This window comes from Mirounga angustirostris, unplaced genomic scaffold, assembly GCF_029215605.1.
Source record: "Mirounga angustirostris isolate CCGP_5_RB_7025 unplaced genomic scaffold, mMirAng1.0.hap1 SCAF_2, whole genome shotgun sequence".
NCBI lineage: Eukaryota > Metazoa > Chordata > Mammalia > Carnivora > Phocidae > Mirounga > Mirounga angustirostris.
In genome coordinates, this window is record NW_026991710.1 from 177,288,720 (window position 1) to 177,307,386 (window position 18,667).

Consider the following 18,667-nt stretch of genomic DNA (forward strand, 5'->3'; position numbering starts at 1 on the left):
CTATTTGTTCCTGGGGTGTTGAGTTGTGTAAGTTCTTTATATATTTTGGATACTAACTCTTTATTGGATATGCCATTTGCAAATATCTCCTCCCATTCCATAGGTTGCCTTTTAGTTTTGTTGATTGTTTTCTTTGCTGTGCAGAAAATACATTTTTTACTACTAACTATTCCAGAGATATAGGGCTAATATGGTAAAAGGACTCATCTGAATTCAACAATTTTAAAGGATAGATACTATCCTCTTTTGTCTTTGCCCAACAGCTTCTTGGAGAAGATAAAATGATTCACACATTTTCAATGGGGACAAATTTGGATCATAAGTTAGTAAACATAAGGAAAGTCAATTATATGTATAGGTGTTGAAGGTATGATTTTGGCGTACAGAAAAGCTTCCCCACCCCTGCTCCCATCCACGTAGCTCAGAGATGCCTTCGGCACTCTCTACGATTCCTTTCACTGGCTACTATTACGGACTCATCTTCAGGGGCATACTGGAGAAGGTTAATACATCTAGGCACTAATGCCTGAAGGAAAGGTGCATAGCCAAGTTGGCACTCCTTTGAGTGCCTAGGTCAGGGCATGCAAGTGTCGATCCAAGTAGAGAGCATTTCTTTTGGGGGCTAGCGTGAGGGCTCAGTAAAGAAACATCATCTCCTTGATGATAAAGGCAGGCTCTAAAATTGCATGAGTAAAGATGAGATCCTTTGACAAATAGCTCTTTCAAGACCCTTCTTAAATGTTTTTCCTAAAAAGTCAACCCTTGGGGCTCTCAGTGGTGCAGATCATATACCTGATACGATTGAGAGATGACTGACGTTTTAATAAATAGGCATATTCTGAGGACCCAAAATAAAGCTTTCCAAAGCACCTCCAGATCAGTGATTCTTAGATAGGGACCAAGACTGGGGTGGTGTGGAGCACAGGGGGAAGTTGGGGGAAGCCACATGCATGCCGCCCCACCATCCTGAGAATCACTGTCTATATTTTGGCAGTGACGTGTACATACAAAGAAAATGAAGACTGGGGAACATGGTTGAGAACTGTGATCTAGATTAAGGTCCATTTGCTTCATTTACAGAGAAGGAATCAGGTCCCAGTGTATTACAGAATTGGCTTTTCCTACCACACCAGGCATCCCTCCAGACCTCATTTTATACCCCAAGACTTCTACATTACAAAGTGCTTTTTGGCATGCAAGGCCCATCTTTTTTTTCTTTTTTTTTTTTTTAAGTAACTAAGAGTCTTCTGATGGGTTTCCTGACAGACCCACTGTATGATGAGAAAAGAAAATAAATGTGAACAATGAAGAATAAGTAGGAGTACTTCTCAAAGTGATGTGCAAATACTGAGCAGTTAAATTGTACTGGAATGATTTAATGCAGTTTGGTAACATTGTCTTAAATAGTATACATTTCCTTAGGCCATGGGATTCAGAGTTGACTCTCAATGCTTGTAATTTTTCTACGAACAAGATGAGATCATTCAATGTAATTTTGGGAGAAAGTACTGTATATTTTATAGAAAGCTTAGGAATTAGGGGCACCTGGGTGGCTCAGTCATTAAGCGTCTGCCTTTGGCTCAGGTCATGATCCCGGGGTCCTGGGATCGAGCCCCGTGTTGGGCTCCCTGCTCTGCAGGAAGCCTGTTTCTCCCTCTCCCACTCCTGCTTGTGTTCCCTCTCTCGCTCTCTCTGTCAAATATAAAAATAAAATCTTTGGGAAAAAAAAAAAAGAAAGCTTAGGAATTAATTCAGAAACCCCTTACAGTTCTGGCATTGTCCACATAGTCCCAGTTCTTTCTAATCCCTTCTTCTCTGGGTAATTTATGCATGGGTTAAGAGGTCAACCTGGGCTGTCTCTGGTTCAATATTTGTATTTTGTAAAATGACATTCAGTATTTGTGTTTTTCCGAATAGAGCCTGTGTTCCCTTCAGAGACTCACGCAAAGTGCTTCATCGCGTGAAGGACCTCGCTGTTTGATTTCACTCGACTGCTTTTCATTTACGTTACACACTGACAAAGTCATGAGCTAAAACTGTCACTCTCTGAGGGTAGAAACTGCCACGCTTCACAAAGGCAAGAAGTAATTTTCCTGTAATCACAAGATGACTCAGGTTAGTACCTTTATAACTCTTACTGCAATTCAAATAACATGAGGGTGTTGGGGCACTGGGCAGACCTCATTAGTCCCAATCGCTGTAATTTTAAATTATGATAATGTGATATAAAGTAAGTTGGAGTTTATTTTTGTATAAGGCAGTAAAAAGAATTTGAAAATAGTTGTATAGGGTAAGTGAAAATTACAAGAATGTACTTAGTATTTTTTAGAGAACAAAATGCTTTTCTAGTAAAGAGCACTGTTAAATGATAGCTGTTATCCTACAAAAGTTTGCAGTATCATCTGGACTTGAAAATAATATGTAGATGTTAAGTTTGAAGGATCATAGATTAAAAGGCAAAAAACCCAAAAACCTAGGTATTTTATAATTAAGTCTTTGAACTATCATGACCAACTTGTATTGTTATGTTAGAATTGCAATTTGAGTAGGTCTTTAAAATTTAAAGCAGAGTTTTATGTTCTCTTTTTTAATATTGTGTCTTCTGTGGCATTTATAATGGGAGAACAATTTACAATGCTTATATTTGCTTTTAGTTACAAAAATATGACTTCTGCATGCCTAGGGTCCATGCGTGAAACAGCCTCTGCCAGGGCAGGAAATCATGAAATAGAAAACACAACTGGGAAAAAGCTCAGTCCTAGCCCTGTTTCCTGTTGGTCCCCAGCAGGGCATTTATGATTTCTGACCAAAGACTTGAGGACCAGTTTGTCCTGGAGTAAAGTACTGTTGTCCTGCAGAAGGAGCTAAGGAAAGGGCTCATTGATGCCTTGGTTCTACGGTTAAATATTGAGTGACTGCTCTGTGTTCAGCACTATCCTAAGACAAAGAAAGGTCCTAGTCCAGTTCCTGCCCTCCAGGAGCTTCTAGTCTCATTAGGCACATATACAAAGTTGAGAATTCAAGATGGCATCAGGAGAAATGTCCCAAGAGTGATAGAGATAATAAATATGCCGAACACAGAAAGAGTGGGAAGGCTGGTTGATATCTATGGCTCTCCGTGAAGTCTTTATGCAGGAGGACAAAGCTTGCTAGACTTCGAAGGCCAGGTGAGATTTTGGAAGGGGAAGGTGATAGAGCATCTCAGGTGACAGAGGACAGTCCGTTGGCTTTAGTGAAGCCTTGAATGAGGAGCTGTACGAGACCCACTCAGGGAAGGGTGAGGAGAGGTCTTCAGGTGGAAGCTGAGAATTTGAGATATGGTGGCCCCAGGATAGAAGTCTGGGAAGACTGACTGGGACCAGGTTGTGGAGGGCTTTGAATGCCAGGCCGAGGAGTACAAGCTTCTTCCCGCAGAGAATAGAGACCCCTGAAGGGCTTTCAACCCTATTAAATGGCCCTTATCCATTATCTGGAAAATTATCCAGAATTGACATGAAACAGAGATTCTAAATTGCTTTTCTTGGGTTCCTGGAGGGAAAATGACAAGTTGCAGCCTTCAAGCCAGGAGTAACACGTACACTCTGTGGTCCCTGCAGTCACTTTTTACCACGGAAATGTACAGTGTCTCCAGCAAGCCATGATTAAAGGAGGAGGGGTGGTGCAAACTCCTGGCCTTACGGATATGAGATGTGGGGAGTGGGAGGAAGGCAAGGGGGACAGAGAGACTGGAAGGCTGCAGAAGCAGCTCAGATACTAGGTTGTGGCAGGGCAAAAAGAAAGGCGGAGAGACAGCAAAGATGGCGGTGGAAGTACCACAACGCTGATCTCTTAGGCTAGCGCTGGGTCCCACATGCTGCTGCCATCCCAACATGCTCTAGTGCCACTGGGCTCCAACAAGGGTTCTCTCGTCTATTTGTGGCAAGTCCTGTTGGGGAACTGTGGCAGCCACAGTGCGACTTGTCCACTGTGACACCCCCTGAGGTGAGTGCCGTGGTTGCGAAGACCCGTCCAAGTCTGTAATAAAGTCCGTTGGCAGCAAACATCAAAACAGACGCTTCATCGGGCATGAAGGACGGAGTTGTTGGGAGTGTACTAAGGAGCTGACAGAAGAGCTATAAACCAAACCTCAGGAAAGGCAACACTTGGAAGAAACCTGAGGATCTTTCCTTTAGGGTTGTGCCATTAGTGACTGGGTTCCAACTACCTCTTACCAGTTTCCCAGGGGAGAGAGACTGTCCTCGACTGGATCATGTGCCCACCCCTTGGCCTACGTGACTAGCAGGCCCCAGCATCACTTGGAGTCTGAGACAGGGGCAGTTCCTCAAAGGAAGAGCGGAGAAGCAGAAATTTTAAAAAAGTATTTAATCTCCGGGGCGCTTGGGTGGCCCAGTCAGTTAAGCATTTGACTCATGATTTCAGCTGAGGTCATGATGTCAGGGACCTGGGATCAAGCCCCATGTGGGGCTCCATGCTGAGTAGGGAGTCTGCTTGGGATTCTCTCTCCCCCACCCCACACGCACATGCTCTCTCGCAAATAAATAAATAAATAGTATTTAATTTCTAAAATGTCTGGGAATACAGATAATGGTCATAAGTGTATGGCCTTAGGCTTGGGGAGAGATCAGATATTTTGCAGAATCTTAGGTTTCCAAAATAATTTTTTCACAACTACCTTTGGCAGACCCTCTTCTCTTTCAAACTAAAGTCTTATGGTTTAAAACAAACAAACAGATATGAACCAGAAATTACCCCCAGCAATACCTTCATGCCTTCATGCTTTGGGGTCCACACATTAGTGTCTTTTCTTCCTCCCTCTCTCCTTCCCTTCCTTTTGTAGCAGTCAGATCTTCAAACACATTGGGTGACCTGAAGTGATTTATTTGATTTCTATGCCTTAGCTGTGATAGAATTTCTAAGTTTGCTACTCTCCCTGAAAGTCAGGTTAATAGGCTTAAAAAAAAAAAAAAAAAAAAAAGATTTATTTATTTGAGAGAGAGAGAGCACGAGCACAAGCAGGAGGACAGAGAGAGAATCTCAGGCAGATTCTGCACTGAGTGCAGAGCCCAATGTGGGACTCGATCTCATGACCCTGAGATCACAACCCTAAGATCACAACCTGAGCCAAAACCAAGAGTTGGTTGCTTAACCGACTGCGCCACCCAGGCACCCCCAAAGGGCTTTAAGAAACACAGTGGCTTATCCAGCTTTGGTCAGTCTTTGAATAGATACTTCTTATAAATGCAATTTAATTGAATTCTAAGGTGATGATCCCAATTTCTCATTCATTCATTTGGAGATGTGTTATTTTACATACAAGCAGGGCTCACAGACAATTTCCTTTTAGACAATTTCCTTTTTAACAATTTCCAATTACACTGGAAATGAACATAATACATAAAACTCCAGCCTACTACAATTCTAGACTTCTAGAGCAAGAGTTTTTAAGCTTTTTGGCATTATTTTGAATTTTAATTTTTTAATACAAAAGTTCAAGCGAATCTCTCTTGTAGTTACAAGAGACTATATGCAATGAGATGGCTCAGTCTCCTAAATATAATGTGAAAAGAGAAAGACACAAAAGAATACAGAGTATAGGATTACTCTGTATAGTTACAAGTTGTCAGAGTCTGATTTCCATTACTGATTGATTAATAGTAATACATTCTATGAACAATGAAATTAGAATGTAAATATCTAGTTCTGAGCCCTAATTGGAATAGATATAAAATTAATAAAAACATAACATTATATATTTTATCTCTTCTTTCTTATTTTTATCCCTATGAAATTGGGACTCTTAGATCTTTATCTATTTTTCCCACTTCCCGTGTCTTGCTTCTTCTGCATTAACATATAAGAAGCACGTGATAATCATTCAATATATATTTGTTTTCCTTTTTCTTCTCCTTTTCTCTTCCCCTAGTGCCTTTCCCCTTTTCTTTATCATTCCATTTTACACCTTTAAAAAGAAAAACTGTAGGGACACCTAGGTGGCTCAGTCGGTTAAGCATCTGACTCTTGATTTCAGCTCAGGTCATGATCACAGGGGTCATGAGATTGAGCCCTGTGTCAGGCTCCACGCTCAGCGTGGAGTCTGCTTGTCCCTCTCCCTCTGCTCCTCCCCCTGCTGTCTCTCTCTCTCTCTCTCTCAAATAATTAAGTAAATCTTGAAAAGAAAAGAAAAACTGTATTGGCACATATTTTTGGCTCCTTCTTTGTTTTTTGGGGGGCCCTGTTTCTTCTATTACATCTGTGTTGTTCAGGTGATTAACTGCCCTCCTATCAATTAGGCTCCAAATTGCTGTTTCCTTGGTTCTATGGCTTATAAATATTGTGAAATCATTCTGAAAGTTTTTATTCTCCCATAAACTCAGCAGGTTTTTCCAGTACAGTAAGTGCTCTTGTAGAGAGCCACATAAACAGCTGGCTAAACATTCCAGCTGATCAACATAGCAGTAATAAATCAGGAAATTTCATTTTGTCCGATCATTTCTAACAAGGCACTGAAGTGTCTGAGAATTGTCTTAATGAGTAACAGTAATGATAGAACAACAAGGTAGTGAGAGAATGATGGTAAGAATTGGATCCACATGCTGTTAGAAAGCTAAGGATAAGGCAGCATCTCTCCTGGATTCTTTATATAATATCTGTTCCCATCCATTTACTGAGATCCATAATCCTCATATATCATCGTAGCTGTGCTACTTGGAGGCCAGAGCTAACATAATTCATCCTTAATTTCACATTGGATATTTAGGTAAAGCTATTTAGTATTTAATAAACACATGAATCTAGGGTTGGTAAAGTGAGTTTCTTTTCTTGCAGCAGACCAATTAGACACTGCCCTGATAGGACATCTTTACTGAGAGCAAATGGACTTTATTCTTCACAGGTTACTGGATAATCTGGCATGAGACATTATCTTATTTAAATTAGTAAGAAATCCTCAGTTAATTTCCCTAGACCATGTCCTTAAGGGTTATTTGTGAATCAGAATTGTTAAGTGTGTGGTTGTTGAAGTCACAGTGGTTGGGTCCACATCCCAAGCATTGGGTTTATCTCTATTTGTTCAGGTCGTTTTTATGTTCTTTAAAAAGTCTTATAGTTTTATTCCAAGAAAAACGAGGAGAGGAAATCCTCAGTTAAATTTCATCTGAGCTAAAAACTCAACAGTTTCTGTATATATTATTACATAATCTAATTTCATGGGAATATTGCATCAACATGGTACCCTAACTCATCTTTGACCCTAGTGATCTCCAGTTTCTAGGTGTCCCCTAGAAGGCACTAAATGAATGACATTCATTCACCCTGGCAATGGCAGGACATGGCTGAGAAAGGATATTCTGCTCAGCTTTGAGTTTTAAAAATCCTTTAAAGTTCATAGTAAGACAATTGTCTGAAAGTAAAAGGATTTTCTTACATTGAAATATATAGGGAAGTATATATGTGTACACTTAGATGAATTTTCACAAAATAAGCACCCTTGTGTAACCAGAACCCAGATCAAGAAATAGAATATTACCCACACTCCAGGACAGTGCCCCCCCCCCGCTCCTTTGCAATTCCTACACCCCGAGGTAGCCATGATTCCACTTCTAATGGCATAGATTTACCTGTTTTTGCACTTTACATAAATGGAATCCTATACTCTGTATTCTTTTGTGTCTTTCTCTTTTCACATTATATTTAGGAGACTGAGCCATCCCATTGCATATAGTCGCCGACTTTTGATTCTTATTACTCTACAGTATTTCGTTGTATGAATCCATGGCAATTTCTTTGATTCTTCTATTGATGACAGACATAATGCATGGCTTCCAGGTTTGTGCTGTTTTGCAGAATGCTACTGTGGAAATTCTAGACTGTCTTTTGGTGAATTTATGTGAGCATTTCTTTTGGATACATATACACATACATAAAGAGCAGAATTTCTGGGCCACAGGATATGCATATGTCTGGCTTTCGTTGTCACTTGCCAACAGTCTTCCAAACAAGCTGATGCAATTTACACTTCTACTAGCAGCATATTCTAATTCTGGCAGCTCCATGTTCTCACCAACACCTGGTATCTTCTGTCTTTTTCCTGTTAGCTGTTCTCTCACGTGGGTGGTAGCATCACACTGTGGTTTTAATCTGCAGTTGCCTGATATGAACGAAGATGGGCACCTTTTCATGTGTTTCCTGTTCATCTCCTGCCCACGGTGAAATTCTGTGGGTTTTTTGCCCATTTTTATATTGGGTTGTTTGTCTCTTGCTTAATGGTATGGAAGAATTCTTTATATTCTGGATACAAATCCTTAGTCAGATGTATGTACTGTGACTACCTTTTTACATCCTATGGGTTGAATTTTCACTCTCCTACTGATATCTTAATTTAATTTTTTTATTTTTAAAGATTTTATTTATGTATTTATTTGAGAGCATGAGAGAGAGAGGAGTGTAAGCAGGGGGGTGGGGGAGGGAGGTGACAGGAGGGGTAGAGGGAGAGGGAGAGAGAGAATCTTAAGCAGGATCTACACCCAGCACAGAGCCTGATGCAGGGCTCGATCTCGTGACCCTGACATCATGACCTGAGCTGAAACCACAAGTCAGATGCTTAACCGACTGAGCCACCCAGGTGCCCTGTAATGTCTTAATTTTAATATAGTCTAATTTACTTATTTGCCCTTTTATGGTTAGTTCTTTCTAGGACCTGTTGAAGAAATCCTAACCAACCTCAAGGTTATATAGAAGCTGTCTTTTTCCTCTAAAAGCTCTATTGTTTTACCTCATAGCAAGAGAGTTTAATTTAGAAATGTCATTGGTAGGTAGGTACCTGGAGACAGAATTAAATAAGAAAACAAATGAGTATGTTTTCCATTGAGCCAAAACAGGGAGGACTGACTGTAGAGAGAATAATGGTGCAGAAAGAAACTCAGGATAAAATATAACAGAAGTTGCCATCACAAACAAAAGACAAATCCCTCCTGGTGACTGGGCCATGAGCTTCGAGCCTATTATCCCAGTTTCTGAGCTGCCTTTCTAGGACTGGTTATGAAAGGAACTGTCCTGAGAATATGCAGCTATGGTGACTTCTCTCTGGGGACAAGGAGCCACTCCAGGGGACAAAACAAGGCCTCTCAGAGTTCTCTGTGTTCTCTGTGGGTCAAGTTCAGTGTCTCATCTCCTTGATGAGATACTAGGAAAATCTTTTCTTGGGAAACCTTTTCAGCTCCTCTGAATGTTTTTACTATTTATACATGTGTGTGGTAGGCATGGTTTTATAATGATCATTAAAAGTAATTCATTTTTTTATACTCATTTCAAATTTCAAAGTTGCATTTGAAATTGTGGGTGTTGGGCATGTCTCAGTGTGCACCCATCTATCTATCCCTGTTTCTTTGTCCAGAAACACAGCATTAAGAAAGACTGAAAGGTGAGAGGGATGGCTTACAGAGGGACATAAGGAAACTTTGCAGGTGATGGCTACATTCTTTATCATAATTGTCTTGTGGTTCCCCACGTGCATATGTATAAACCTTATCAAATTGCGCACATTACAAATGTGCAGTTTGTTATACATCAATTATACCTAAACTGTTACAACTAAAATAATTTAAAAATATTGTTTATTTGCCTGGAGTTTCATTTTTCATTTATTCATTAAACATGGTTAGACCTGTTTAAGACCAGTGCTAGATACCATGGGCTCACCAAAGATGTATATTTAATGTTGCTTCTTTAGAGTTCAGAATCTGGTAGAATTACTTAAGTTATTATAATACTTTGTAGACTATGAAACATTTCAGGTCCTGTGGAATTTAGGGATGAAGGAAATTACATTTATTTGAGAAGTTTGGAGAAAACCACAGGCAAAAGTCACTTCTTGGCTCACGATATTAAGTTTTAAAAGACAGGATACAGTACTGTATTCAGTTTTCTCCCCAATTTTGTTACATCTGTAGTAAAAAGGATAATGTTAATATTTATGAAGGAAAAAATTTAGACACACTCACATAGTAACAGGGTACCTTCCAATAGAATATAACTGATAGTTTTTACTTTTTCATTACCTATTCAACATTTCTTAGGTGAGCTGTTTATTCCTTTTGGCTTAAAACACCCACGCTGTCTGTGCATCAGGGACCTACACTGCTGTTTCCATGATTTTGCAGAGACATGGAAAACAGTACTGGAGCTACATGCTGGCTATTAAAGCTTCTGCCCAGACATAATTCACATCTTTTCTGATCATATTTAATGGTCACAATCCAGGCTTTGTCTGAATGAAGTTGGGTGGAGAAGTGTTATCCTAATCACATGCTCAGAACAGGACAACCAAGTATTTGTGACTTCTTAATGATGACCCAGTTGCTAGAAGAATTGCTGATATCCTTCTTTTTGTTCCTCTCTCCCTGGGAAACACATCAAGCCACTGACCTCTCCTGTTAGTTTCCTATCACTTTCTCTCCTCGCTTCCATTTTCCAAGGAATATAGGCTAGCCATAGAACAAAACCCAAAGTTCTTAGTATAAGAAGTAAGGCTGGATTAGAGAGGACTCTTGTGGCGGTCAGGTCAGAAACCCAACAAGTGTAACTACAAAGGGGAACTGACGGACTCCGAGGTGGGTAGGATAAGGAGTAGCCCCCAGAACTGCAAGAACCAAAGTCTCAGGGAGTAGAACCAGGACTTTATGCTTCCCATGTTTCTTCTCTCTGCGTTTGTCTCTCATCTGTTTGCTTTGCCTGACTTCATTCTCTTCTACCTTAAGACAGCTCTTTTGCATGTGGGGGAAACATAGTCACTGGCAGCCTGACCTTCACATCTCTCTAGCTCTGTGATGCCAGGGACAAGACCACTGGTTCTTTTTTTTTTTTTAATTTTTAAAAATTTTTTATTTATTTATTTTGAGAGAGAGAGAGTGTGTGTGTGTGTGAGTGAGGTGGAGCAGGGAGGGGCAGAGGGAGAGAGAGAAGCTTTTCTTTTTTTTTTTTTTAAAGATTTTATTTATTTGACAGAGACAGCGAGAGAGGGAACACAAGCAGGGGGAGTGAGAGAGGGAGAAGCAGGCTTCCCGCTGAGCAGGGAGCCCGATGCGGGGCTCGATCCCAGAACCCCAGGATCATGACCTGAGCTGAAGGCAGGTGCTTAATGACTAAGCCACCCAGGTGCCCCAGAGAGAGAATCTTAAGTAGGCTTCACAATGGGGGCTCGATCTCCAGACCCTGAGAACATGACCTGAGCTGAAATCAAGAGCTGGATGCTTAACCGATGGAGCCGCCCAGGTGCCCCAAGGCCACTGGTTCTTTAGTTCCACACAGAGATCTCTCCAGGAAGGACTCTAATTGGCTCACCTGGTATCACCTGCCCACCTTGGACCAATGATTGTATCCGGAATACAATACCATGATTGGCCAGGCCTGAGTCACATGCCCCTCCAGGGAGGACAAGATACAAATTATCAGAACAAGGGAGATGGTGAACTTGGTGGGACAAATAAAAACAATAGCTATTCTAGTCTAATTAGAATTAGATATGCCTAGGGCGATCTTTTAAAATTGTAAGTCCGATCATGTTACCCACCCCCCCAACCCATCTACCAACTGAAAACTACTTTCTACTTTCAATTGCACTTCAAGTAAAACCCAAATTAGTTCTTTGAATTTTCAGTGCACTACTTCTTCTGACTTCTCCTTACCTTCCAGATTATTTTACCTTCTCTCATGGCTCACCAACAAGGCATCAGCTAGCTACAAGGGCCTAGAATCTGACAGCACACAGGTTAAGAAGCCTGGCTAAACCAAACCCCATCTCCCTAGCCGCACCTTGAACCCTGTGTTCTTATTTTAGTACTAATCTCACTAGGTTAATCACATTACCTAATTCACAAGGAATTTACCTATATGTATAACATTCATCTGGAAAATATTGCAGGAAATTTAAATCCAGTGTTAAAAATGTCACATCGGAGAGCCCCAACTCTACAAATCAGGTTCACAGTCAGCTCTTTATTCTGCAGTATATAATCTTAACTTAAAATGCAATAAAAACAAAGTGGATTTCTGTTGTTCACACACTTTAAAATAGGTCTTTGTTTACAGTAGAGGCCAAGCAATTTGGGAGAGGACTTAGAGGAAGGTCTGCAAGGGGTACTGTTCAGATACTACAAATTCTGAGCTTGTAGTTGGAGCCAGATTGAAGATCATCGAGTTTATGCTGATTGCCACTTGACATGTGCAAGTACAAGAAAGTAAAATGTCTTTGTTCTAGGGTTCCTCAAAATTGCATTGTCTGATTTGATTCCTTGAGGGGGAAAAAGTGTTAAAGAGACTTAAGTCTACGGAGATTTTGATTAAAAAGAAAAGCACTGGGCGTTTGGGCTTTTCTGGTGTGTAGGAAGTTACAGGCAGCCATCTGTTTACTTTGTAAATTCCAGTTGAGGGTGCAACATAAGCTGTTTCAGTTTGGGTGGAAGTTTTGTCAGACCTCACAAATGAGATTTGTACTCTGTTAGGAGTTTGCCAGATTTTTTTGCAGGGGCTGTGGGCAGGTCCATGGTAATTAAGGAGAGTCTACTGCTAATTTGTTTTCTTAAGAGTAAATCCTGAGAAGCTCTTCCTTGCAATAGAAGGAATGATGGAATTAGGATATCATCATTTGGTGATGATTATGGTACTAACTGTTTGGGGCAAGAATCACCCATGGGTAGGACGCTGAAACTGGCGGATGAGACTCTGAAAAACAGGATATTTATGTAGTCTCAAAGTATCTCTCCACAAGATATTTCTTAAATGCAAAGGGGAGTAAGAAGGGAAGGTACTTTGTAGTTCCTAATGAGACACCATCTTATTCAAGTGCTTCCTACTTCCCAGGGTGGGGGTGTAAGAGGATGGAGGGTGGGGAGCGGGACGCAGGGGCCGTCTAGAGACTGGGCCCTTCTCCTGTTGCTCTCTCATCTGCAAGCTTGTGAGTGTAGGTTCCTTTCTTCCCACATGCCCCACGGTCACTCCCTCTTCTCCCAAAGCCAATGCCACCTTCTGTGGTCATGGTTAGATTCCATTCCAGTTATGTTCGTTTATTCCTTTATTTACGGTCTGCCGTGTGCAAACTCCAGGGGATTCAGCGTTAAATAAGACAAGCCCTTGATCTCTAGGATTTTCCAGCCAGCACTAGAGGAAAATATCAAATAAACTATTATAGCCCTTTGTATGTGTAGAGGTATGCACGGGGTGCACAGGGGTACAAAGGGCAGCACGAAACTAGCTGATGCGCACCGGTAGGGCTCTCAAATGATTGAAAATACTTTGATATTGATTGGTAAAAAGCCGCAAGCTGAGCCCCTGGCCACTTCCCTGGGATACTCTTCACTCACAGGCCTCAAGAGAATAATTAAAAGATTAAACCCAACACAGCAGAGGCCTCTAAGACTGCTCTTGCATTTTTCCACTCCTGATTGCCTAATGCTGCATGAAAGGTCAGACAAGGCTTTTCTGGAAGAGGTGATGTGCGTGTCAACAATGAATGGAAGTTAGCCAGGTAAAGCACAGCATCTGTTCAGGCCCCTGGATCAGGGAGAGAATGTGTCGCATCTGAGAAACCATGGTTCACTGAGTAATACAGCTCATCTGATGCTGCGGAAGGGTGGTGAGAAATGGCTTTGAGAGGTAAGTTAGGGCCAGATCAGAAAGAGCCTCGTAAGCCCCACTAAGACACCTGAACTTGATTGAACAAGGTATAAAATGCCTCTGAAGAAGTCTGAGATGGAAAGCAACACAACTGGATTTATGTTTTAGAAAAACAGTTGTGGCATAAGTGAAGGAAAGAGGTTGAGAGGGGCAAAAGACAAAAAGAAACAAAAAACCTGTTAACAGACTGTGGAAGTAATTCAGGCAGGAGATGAGCACCTTTTCTAAAGCAGAATTAGTATGGAAATAGAGAAATGGCTGGAATCCAAAAACATTAAACCTGACTTTTTCCCTATGTGACTACAATAAATTTCAAAGACCTGTAAAAAAAAAAAAAAGGTAGATTCAATAGGGCTTTGTGATTGGATTGGAGTGATGAGCTACCTGTTATAAAATTTTAAAAACGTATTTAGCATTAGATAATTTTATCCAGAATGAACCATTTGGTAAGCCTTTTATATATGCTTCCAAAATGAAGAATTGATCTTGCACAGGAACGTAGGGTGGCTGGCTCGTTTCCAAACCATTATTTTCCGAAGATCTGCAGGTAAACACTATGCATTTGCTAGCCTTTGGACAATTATGGTGGGGTCACACTGCAGGTTTTGTCCTTCGCAGTGCAAAAGAGAGTGTAAGGACAGTACAACCTTGACGGCTGTAGGTCCCCGATTTTAGTAAATCCGCATCCTCCATCAGTTATCTCTGGTGCGTACTCTGACCTGCATTTCTTGGGGTGGCCCCATTCCCAGGATGGATCATGAAGCTGCCCAGCTGGAGAAGCAACACGTGCATGATGTGTATGAGAGCACGGCACCTTACTTCAGTGACCTGCAGAGCAAAGCCTGGCCTCGCGTCCGCCAGTTCCTCCAGGAGCAGAAGCCCGGCAGCCTCATTGCTGACATAGGTAACCCGGGCTTGTGCCCCGTAGTCTGAAATATATTCTCCTGTGTCTTTCCTTTTCAGATGCATCTCACATTTCTGTTCTGACCAGAAGTCTGAAATTGTGTCCTTGGCCTGCCAGTACCTAGACTATTCAACCTTATAGCAGAAATTCATCAAGTCAGGGCGCCTGGGTGGCTCAGATGGTTAAGCGTCTGCCTTCGGCTCAGGTCATGATCCCAGCGTCCTGGGATCGAGTCCCGCATGGGGCTCCCTGCTCCGCGGGAAGCCTGCTTCTCCCTCTGCCTCTCTCTCTCTGTCTCTCATGAATAAATAAATAAAATCTTTAAAAAAAAAGAAATTCAATAAGTCAGAAAGTAGGAAACTTTTTGAAATCTACATTCACACAATGGTGACCTTTTCGAGAGCCTCTGCGCACATCCTCCAACAAAATCGACCTGGCACTGAATGAATAAATCATGACTGAAATGACTGCAGGTGAAATTGACCATTTAAAACTTGGAAACATTCACATTTGTAAATAACATTTGGTGGCTCACCGTGACTGGCTCTCTTGCCTTCTACAGAAGAGCCAGAATTGTGGGATTACACAAGAGGTCCCGTAACCTCTTATTAGTCTCATAGATCCTTTTCCCTTAACTATTCCATAGGTCTTTCATTATTAGAGCCTTTCTTTAATTAGATCATATCTTCGTAATCACTGATTTGCCTGGAGGACTTTGGCTCAGTATCTTTCTGAATCAAGAAGTGGTAAACCACAACCCAGCAGATCTAAGACTAAGGTTTAAGACATGGTAGGATTCCCACTTGAGGCATGCCCACCTAAAACTGCTTTCCAGCAACTGCGTGCAGACTGTGCCCAGGAGAGTCATAAATCTGCAGTTACCAATGCCATCTGATTTGACATTTACTCTAAACATTTACTCTAAATATTAGTACGAGAAACAGACCTGTATCCATGGCTTTTAGCATATTAAAGGTGGTATGAGCAGGGTGGAATCTGGGAAAGGGGTGCATGCCATATAGAAACGGAGAGACTTTGAAAACTACCTCTATCATGTCAACTTTTAAAAATTAACTGTGGTTTCAGAAGATACAGTGAGTTTGGAACTCTTACCACCCTCGATGTCAGCAAAGTGCCAGAATCTTAAAATCAGTTAGGAAGAAAAGGAACCATTCCATAAGTGGCTTTGGGACAACAGTATAATTATATGCTGCTTTCTCATACCTTACCCCAAAATTCCAAATGAAGCAAAGATATAAATATGAGAAAATTAAATTGTTAAAGGACTGGATGATTGACAACTAGATTATTTTTAAAAATATCCTCAGAGGCAAAAGCCCCTTCTGTGTGTAACACCAAGGAAAGTCAGAAATCATAAAAGACAATACAGTTGTCATTATTCACAGTACCTACGTTAAGTTGATAAAATTGCCATGAACACTGACTTTGTGAATACTGAATTACTGCCCTGAGGGGAAATGTAGGATCAGGTTCCTGTGAGCCTCTGGTCACAACATTTTGGTCAACTGATCAATACCTAACCTTGTTTCATGCTTCTGTGTATTTGAAGACACATTATGACGATATAGTATGGATTCTTTAACATTAAACTCAAGGCCAACACACTATATAACTCATGCCTGAACATAATTTACTGAACACATATATTTCGTCATAAGGCTCGTCATAGCCATCTTGGGCTTAGGAACTCTTCACAGCACTTTAACTCTATGCTCAGGGACCATCCTAAACCATGAAGTCACTGGAACAAAGCACAAAAATGTGGCACTAAATAGACCACAGAAAGAGCACTTGTTGGTAGGATGAGAATCAAAACAAGACACTGGCCAGACACCTCAGGCAACTCAAATTTTTCCAAATTTTTGCTGCTCTATAAACAGGCTTGTCAGTGAACCACCATGCAAGTGCTTGGGTATTGACTTGGGGGTCACAGATTTTATCACATAGGTGAACGTGCAAATATGGAACCTGTGAGTAAAGAAGATCGACTATATGGGGGCGCCTGGGTGGCTCAGTTGGTTAAGCGACTGCCTTCGGCTCGGGTCATGATCCTGGAGTCCCGGGATCGAGTCCCGCATCAGGCTCCCTGCTTGGTGGGGAGTCTGCTTCTCCCTCTGACTCTCCCCCCTCTCATGTGCTCTCTCTCATTCTCACTCTCTCTCAAATAAATAAATAAAATCTTTAAAAAAAAAAAAAAAAGAAGATCGACTATATGGATATCTTTGGCCATGTAAAAAGTTGAAAGTTCTACAAGGCAAAAATCTAGACATATATAAATGAAGTCAAAAAACAAAAATTAAGTTAAAAATATCTGCAATTTATCTGATAGAAAACTGGATAATTTACTGAATCTACAGGGTATTCTTTAAAGTCAGTACAAAACAATAGGACCAAAATTTCAAAAAAAAAAAAAATGAGGAAAGGATATGAACAAAAAATTTAAAAAAAGGAGGACTACCTCTTGCTTAAAATTGTTTTGCTGGCTGATGTACTTACGTGGCTCAGTAACAAAGGTACCAAAGGGTATACGGTGAAAAATATGCCATCCCCGTCCTACGGCACCAAGTAACCCATTTGCTTAAAATTGTTTTGCTGGCTGATGTACTTACGTGGCTCAGTAACAAAGGTACCAAAGGGTATACGGTGAAAAATATGCCATCCCCGTCCTACGGCACCAAGTAACCCAATGAGCTTTTTGTATAATCTTGAGATATTTCAAGTATAAGCATTTGCATATGTGTGCATATGGGTGGATTGTCCTTTTTTGATTACACAAATGGTGGTATGTTATACAAACCTAGCTTTTGTTTCCTTTCATATATTGTGATCATCCCATGTTTGTACTTACACAGCTGCCTCACATTAAAACCTGCATGGCATTCTCTGATAATAGCACCCTATTAACAGATACATGTTGTCTGCTCGATCTCGCTCCTACAAATTATGGTGCAAATAATATTCTTTAGATGCCCCTGTGCAACTCCATAATTTTATCTAGTATATATATATTTTTTTACCCATTTGTATCTTTCGAATTTAGTGCTTTTACAGTTTTTTAACTACTCAATAAATGAATGGTACTATTTTGATTACACAATGAGAGATAGGGTTTTTAAAAATATTTTATTTATTTTAGAGAAAGAGACAGTCTAGGGAGAAAGAGATTGAGAGCAGGGAGAAGGGCAGAAATAGAATCCCAAGCAGACTCCAAGCCCAGCATGGAGCCCAATGGGGGGCTCGATCCCCTGAGATCATGACCTGAGCTGAAACCAAGAGTCGGATGCTCAACTGACTAAGCCACCCAGGCACCCTGAGAGATAGATTTTAAAATAAAAATGAAGTTAAAGAAAAAATAAATGAAAAGAAAAGAAAGAAGCCTAAGGAGATTAGAAGAAAAGAAAGTAGGATAGGGATGCCTGGGTGGCTCAGTCAGTTAAGCAGCTGCCTTCGGCTCAGGTCATGATCCCAAGGTCCTGGGATGGAGCCCCACATCGGGCTCCCTGCTCAGTGGGGAGCCTGCTTCTCCCTCTGCCTGCAGCTTCCCCTGCTTGTGCTCTCTCTCTCTCTCTCCAACAAATAAATAAAATCTTAAAAAAAAAAAAGTAGGATAATATGACTATCTCCAAAAGGAAGTATTTTTTCTTTCCAGTTTTCCACTTCGCTAAAATCAATTGTTATGTTGGCAACTTGACTAGTTATTAGATTAGCAATGTATAGTTAATTATGAGTAAAACTTTGCATAAGTAACAAACATCTGGAGGTAATCAGGTTCCAGTTGCCCATACAGTAATTTCCTAGGCTGTTTTCACTATTTAAGTGGTGCAACTTTCAGTTGATGAAAATTTTATTAACCACCTCACCCAATTCCCCAGCTGAGCTGATTTGCTGAGGTGTGGGTGAAGGGTTCCTGATGACAACTAAGTGTTCAGGGCAGGTATCAAGAATTAAGTGAGCAGGAACTATAGCCTAAGTGAAAAGAACTTACATGATTCAAAGACAGCAGAAATCCCAAGTCTCTCAGGAAATGCTAGGCACTGTGCAGTCATGGCAATGCCATTACCTAAAATGGGCTTG

General features: G+C 40.9%; 1 protein-coding gene across 2 annotated transcripts in view; it reads left to right on the forward strand.

The window, feature by feature from the left end:
* TRMT9B (tRNA methyltransferase 9B (putative)) overlaps positions 1–18,667 on the forward strand; it is a 69,001-nt gene that overhangs the window by 37,685 nt on the left and 12,649 nt on the right. For both annotated transcript variants that reach the window (XM_064585603.1, XM_045879755.3), the window contains exons 2-3: positions 1,918–2,115; positions 14,418–14,572. In XM_064585603.1, the coding sequence (XP_064441673.1) occupies positions 14,419–14,572 (154 nt within the window). In that variant the 5' untranslated portion in view covers positions 1,918–2,115; position 14,418. The remainder of the gene's footprint in view (positions 1–1,917; positions 2,116–14,417; positions 14,573–18,667) is intronic.